This window comes from Nicotiana tabacum, chromosome 21, assembly GCF_000715075.1.
Source record: "Nicotiana tabacum cultivar K326 chromosome 21, ASM71507v2, whole genome shotgun sequence".
Taxonomy (NCBI): domain Eukaryota; kingdom Viridiplantae; phylum Streptophyta; class Magnoliopsida; order Solanales; family Solanaceae; genus Nicotiana; species Nicotiana tabacum.
The window spans coordinates 79,255,176-79,261,619 of record NC_134100.1 but is presented as its reverse complement, the minus strand read 5'-3'; the positions used below and the strand labels follow the sequence as shown (position 1 = coordinate 79,261,619).

At 35.2% G+C, this 6,444-nt stretch overlaps 2 protein-coding genes across 2 annotated transcripts; both read left to right on the top strand.

Annotated features, from left to right (window-relative positions):
- The first annotated feature begins 1,895 nt into the window (after positions 1-1,895).
- On the top strand, positions 1,896-4,053 carry LOC142175314 (uncharacterized). The gene is made up of 4 exons (XM_075241899.1): positions 1,896-1,979; positions 2,709-2,903; positions 2,985-3,234; positions 3,617-4,053. Exons 1-4 carry the CDS (start codon positions 1,896-1,898, stop codon positions 4,051-4,053), a joined length of 966 nt encoding a protein of 321 aa, XP_075098000.1.
- Positions 4,054-4,071: 18 nt separating this feature from the next.
- On the top strand, positions 4,072-4,866 carry LOC142175313 (secreted RxLR effector protein 161-like). Its single transcript, XM_075241898.1, has one exon. It carries the CDS (start codon positions 4,072-4,074, stop codon positions 4,864-4,866), a length of 795 nt encoding a protein of 264 aa, XP_075097999.1.
- The last annotated feature ends 1,578 nt before the right edge of the window (positions 4,867-6,444 follow it).

Below are 6,444 nucleotides of genomic sequence, written 5' to 3'. Positions count from 1 at the left end.
CGAAATATATTTTATATAACACCGTAATAATAATAATAATATTATTTTGAGTTCTGAAATCATGTATTAACATACATAAGTATATTATGTGATCTGAACGAGTAAAAATAATCAAAATCTTAAAAAAACGCCAAAAACAGAATTCTACAAATAGGTCATGAATTTAGAATTCTGAAATTCTGTCGAACTCCGATTGACCTCAAATTTGGTAGGTTCATCGAAAACGACCCAGTGAGCAATATCCATCAGCTCCGCTCATGACGTACATTGTTGTTTGGCCATTCGGGGTCGTTTACATGGATTGTTTTGGCCATTTTTCTATTTTCTAGAAATTATTTTTAATAATAATTTGTTTTAAAGAAAACAGTGATGGTAGGGTTCAACTCCCATTATTTCCAATCATGTTTTACAGTAATATAGTGAATTTATATGTTGACATAGGTCTTCTTCCACATCAGATAAGTTCATTATAGATGATTACTGTAGTTTTGTCTCTAGTTATTTGATTACTTGTATTAACTCTCCAACCGAGTTACATGTTGATTCAATGAAACTAGAGTTTATAAAAGTGATATTTACCTATCATAAATTAACAGTTTACTCTCCATCTGAATTGGTCATGTTTTAATTTATGGGGTAAATATCTTACATAACTCATATATTTTGCACGAATAGTTAAGTTACCGTAACGAATCTAATTATTCACTGAGCATGGTTATATGTGTAATGTGCTATTTTAAATTTAATTATTCTAATTACATAACTAATGATATATTTAATGTGAATATCTCTTAGATTAACCGTGTCTTCATTCAATCCACTTACCTCAATTTTGAACCAAAACAAGTTAGAAGGACCGAATTATGTTGACTGGAAAAGAAACCTTGATATTGTCCTAACTGTTGAAGGTTACAAATTTGTAATCACTGATGAGTGCCCAAAAAAACCTGATGAAGATGCTACTGATGATCAAGTTAAGTCCTATGACAAATGGGTCAAGGCTGATGAGATGACGCGATGTTACATTCTTGCCTCTATGGCGAATGCTTTGCAACATCAACTTCAGTCTATGGGGTCTGCATATGACATGCTCGAAAGTCTCAAAGAGATGTTCGGTGAACAAAATTGTGCGGCTAAGCAGACAGCCATGAAAGCCCTCTTGAATACCAAGATGGCTGAAGGATCATCGGTCAGGGACCATGTTCTGAAGATGATGGGTCTTCTGAATGAATTGGAGGTCCTTGGAGCTGTGATTGATAAGGAATCTCAAGTTGAGATGGTTCTGCAGACTCTGCCTGACAACTTTCAACAATTTTGCTTGAACTATAACATGAACAAAATGGATTTGTCACTGGAGAAATTGTTGAATGAGTTGCAAGCGGCAGAATCTATTATCAAACAGCAAGCTCCAGTTGTGGCACTAAATGTTGAGAAAGCTTCGGTTTCTAAGTCGAAAGGCGGTAAGAAAAAGAAGAAAGCTCAAAATGTTTTGGCACCTGGAGGTGCGGCTGGTGTGAAAAAACTCAAAGGAAAGTGCTATCATTACAAGCAACCTGGGCATCACAAAAAGCAATTCTGCCTATCTGGCAAAGATGAATAAGCAAGGTAATTCAAATTTAAATGTCGTTGAAACTTGTTTAGCGGCTGTCTCTATCATTTTTTGGTGTGTAGATTTAGGAGCCACTAATCATATCTGCACTACTTTGCAGGGGTTTCAGGAAACGCGGTAGCTAAGTGAGAATGAAGTTTGCATTTTTCAAGCCAATGGCGAGCCAGCACCAGCTTTAGCATTAGGAGATATTAGAGTTTCGTTTAGTAGTGGTAAAGTTTTAGTTTTGAAAGATTTTCTCTATGTACCTTCTATTAGAAAGAATTTGATTACGGTTTTGAAAATAATGGATGCTGGTTATAATGTTTATTTTGCTAATAACTCTGATATTATAAAGTTTAATAAACGTTTCATCTACATTGCTGCTAGAGTACATGACCTTTTTATTCTAGATATATCTCCTCATGTGCTACAACAACCAAAAGAATTAAATAACATTAATCTATCACATAAAAGAAAACGTATTTCTGAATAGAGCCAAACTTATTTGTGGCACTTACGTCTAGGTCATATAAATCTAAATAAGATTTTGAGATTAGTCTCTGATGGACCTTTGAGTTCATTGAAAGTGGAGGCACTGCCAACATGAGAATCCTGTTTAGAAGGTAAAATGACCAAGAGATATTTTTCCTCAAAAGGAAATAGAGCCAGCGATAAGTTAGAATTAATTCACTCTGATTTGTGTGGCTCTATGAATATAAAAGCAAGAGGTGGTTTTGAGTATTTTGTGACTTTCACAGACTATTACTCAAAATATGGATACATTTATCTATTGCGCTGTAAGTCTGAATGCTTTGAGAAATTTAAAGAATTTAAGACGGAAACGGAGAAAATACATCATAAATATATCAAAACATTACGAGATGATTGTGGTGGTGAATACCTTTCTGCGGAATTCATTAAATACTTAACAGATTATGGAATTACATCTCAATTATCTGTCCCAAGAACACCACAACAAAATGGTGTGGCAGAAAGAAGAAATAGAACCCTTATGGAAATGGTTAGATCAATATTAAGTTATTTCTATTTACCTTCTTCCTTTTGGGGATATGCTTTAGAAAAAGCAAATTACATTCTGAATTTGGTTCCTTTAAAGTCAGTACCTTCAACTCCAGCAGAATTGTGGACTGGGCGCAAGCCAAGTTTACAGCACATTCGGGTTTGGGATTGTCCAGCACATGTGCTGAAAGGGAAAGCGGATAAATTTGAATCGAGGATAGAAGTATGCATTTTTATTGTATATCCAAAAGGAACTAAAGGCGGTTTATTTTATTTTCCCAAAGAAAAGAAGGTAATTATTACGACAAATGCTTGATTTTTAGAAGAGGACTATTTAATGAACCATATTCCTAGAAGTAAACTAGTTTTATAGAAATTAAGTAACGGAGTAACTAATGACTCATCTCTGGAACGTATCCTAGAAGCCAGCATTGACATACCACTGCACTATCGTAGTGGGATAAATGTCAATAGGAAGCAGAACGGACAAGAGCAATTACCTGATATCTCACTACCCCAAAGTAGTGGGAGTAATGTTGAGCAACCTCAGATTATTGAGCAACCTGAAATTGTTCTGCAGCCTGCACTCCACGAAATTGTTAATGATATCCCAGCACCGCAAGGTGTGGAGGATAACATTGAGGCTTCACTTCCGGAAACTAATGTTGTGATTCAACAACAAAATTAGACTGCACCTGTAGTGACTAGTCTTAGTGGGAGAATTATTAAAACAACCTCTCCGGTTTGCGCTCTTGGGAGAATCTTATGATAGAATCCCTGAATAGCCTAATACAGAACCTCTTAAATACGACGAAGCACTACAGAATACAGATGCTGATATTGTTGTTATGAAATGTGAAATGGAGTCCATGTACTCAAATCAAGTCTAGGATCTTGTAGAACCACCTACTGGAGTAAAACCCATTGGTTGTAGATGAATCTATAAGAGAAAAAGAGGAGTGGATGGAAAAGTGTAAACTTTAAAAGCTAAGCTTGTTGCAAAAGGGTTTACTCAAAAAGAAGGGATCGATTATGAGGAATTCTTTTTGCCAGTAGCCATGCTTAAATCCATTAAGATTCTCTTATCCATTGCTGCTCATTACGATTATGAGATTTGGCAAATGGATATCAAGACGACTTTTCTTAATGAAAGTCTTGATGAGTGCATCTATATGGCACAACCAGTTGGTTTCATAAAAAGTGGCAATGAGCACATGTTGTGTAAATTAAAGAAATCAATTTATGGATTGAAACAAGCCTCTAGAGCATGGAATACTTATTTTGACACATCGATTAAAACCTTCGGTTTTGATCAATGTGAAAATGAGTCTTGTGTTTATAAGAAGTGGGATGGAGATAAAGTTACATTTTTGGTTTTGTACGTGGATGATATTTTTCTCATGGGAAATAATGTGAGCATGTTGAATTCAGTAAAGGAATAGTTGTCATCGCGTTTTGATATGAAAGACTTGGGACAAGCAGCACATATCCTTGGGATCAAGCTTATGCGAGATCACAAGCGAAGGATATTAGGCTTATCCCAAGTACTTTATATTGATACTATTCTCACCAGGTTTAGCATGCAAGATTCCAAGAAAGGCTTTCTCCCTTTTAGACATGGAATCTCTCTGTCAAAAGATCAGTCCCAAAAAATGACTGATGAGATAGAAAAGATGAAGGCGGTCCCTTATGCTTCTGTTGTAGGGAGTCTCATGTATGCTATGCTATGTACTAGACTTGATATCTTCTTTATTGTTGGCATAGTTAGTAGATTTCAGTCTAACCCTGGACGAGAATACTGGACTGCTGTTAAACATATAATCAAGTACTTGAAAAGGACTAGGGATTATATGTTGGTTTATTACTTAGGTGATCTTGCATCCATTGGCTATACTGATTCAGATTTCCAATTAGATAGAGATTCTAGAAAATCTACCTCAAGATATGTTTTTAACTTAGGAGGTGGAGCCATAAGTTGGAGGAGTATCAAGCAATTATGTGTTGCTGATTCCACCATGGAAGCCGAATATGTGGATGCATCTGAGATAGCTAAAGAAGTTGTTTGGCTCGGAAACTTTCTAAAAGAGCGTAATGTAGCTCCTTCGGTTCAAGCACTAATTATACTTTATTGTGACAATAGTGGTGCAGTTGCAAACTCGAAGGAACCAAGAAGCCATAAAAGGAGTAAGCATATGGAGCGTAAATATCACTTAATTCAGGACATAACTCAGAGAGATGATGCAAGAGTATTGTAGACGCATGGTTATGAGTGTAAGTGGCAGATTGTTGGGATATACTATTAACCATGCGGTTTAGACATAGTATTGTATTTTTATTCTTTATGGAACAACTATTTATTTAATTTATTCAATTCAATAAAGTACTATTTTAAATAGATCATTTGTTTCATGTGTGTCCTTTAGTTATGTAGTAGACAATTTAGTGTATGGAGTCTTAGCTCATGCACAGAAGATTAAATTGTCGGTTCTCATAACTAATAAACTATGTTCACAATCGAAGATATTATTGGGCAAAATATCTTGATGATTGTAGCACAAGATTATGGTATAATTTCTCTTGATTATGGGAGTGGTTTTACTCCGGCTTCTTGTGCTAGTAAACTAAGTGTATATTGAACGGACCAAGTTGAGAAAAGATGTTTTTGTAATAAATATATATAAAATATTTTCTCTAATTTATTAAATGAACTTATACTACTAATCTTGATATAATTATTATGATCAATGTGATTTGTTTATTGTTTTGATTTATCAAAAGGTACAACTTTATTCATCGTTAATATATGCCTGATAGATTGGACAATAACGAATAGCATTTGTGAAATAATAATTAGTTGATAGAATCCATGACTCGGTTTAGAGTTTGATGATACCCTTTTATGTAAGCTTATAAGTTTTCATGTGAAAACTCGGCCGGTGAATTTTGTATCCGTCACATGAAATAGTTTAAGCAGAATTATAAAGGATTTAATTAGTTGATTAAATTAAATTGTCAGTGATTTAATTTAATTAACTGATATTTGTGACCTTAACATGGGGAGTTAAAATAAGTGTTAGTGAATTTTCGAAATTCATATTGACGAGTTCAATTGCAGTTTTTTAGTGGAATAAATTATAATTAATTATAGTAGGAATTAATTCATCCAAATATCCGAATTAATACTATAATTAATAGCTTCTTATTATTTCTGTGGTCCCTGCTATGCCTAGTAAAAATCTGAACTGACTTGGGTAAAAAGTGACTTGGGGGAAACGTCATCTTGTAGAGTTAGAGTAGGATTCTACTTGCACAAGCACAATCCTACACAATTTTTGGAGCCCTTGTTGGCTGAAAAACGAGTATACATAAGGAAGACGTTTTTCACCCAATAACTACCTTTTCGAGTTGTATTGTTCTTGCCCACTCAAAGCAATTTCGACGAAGGTTTTAATAGGATCATAGCAGAAGACTGCAGCCCTGGATTCTTGCTCTGTGGATGTAATGGCCCGCCCGGTCTTTTCGAGAGTTATATACCCATTTCCCTTATTTCTTCTTCTTTTGTGGTTTACAACTGTATTATGTCGTACCGGGTTGGTTGGTTCGGGTCCGGAGTGGTTTTGGAGTGAATTGAGATTCCTAGTCTCTTAATTGGAAGCTTAAGTTGAAAAAGGTCGATCAGATGTCGACTTGTGGAAAAATGACCTCGGATTTGAATTTTTATGGTTCCGTTAGCTCCGTTAGGTGATTTTGGACTTAGGAGCACGTCCGGAATGAGATTTGGAGGTCCGTAGTAGAATTAGGCTTGAATTGGCGAAAGTTGGAATTTTGGCGAT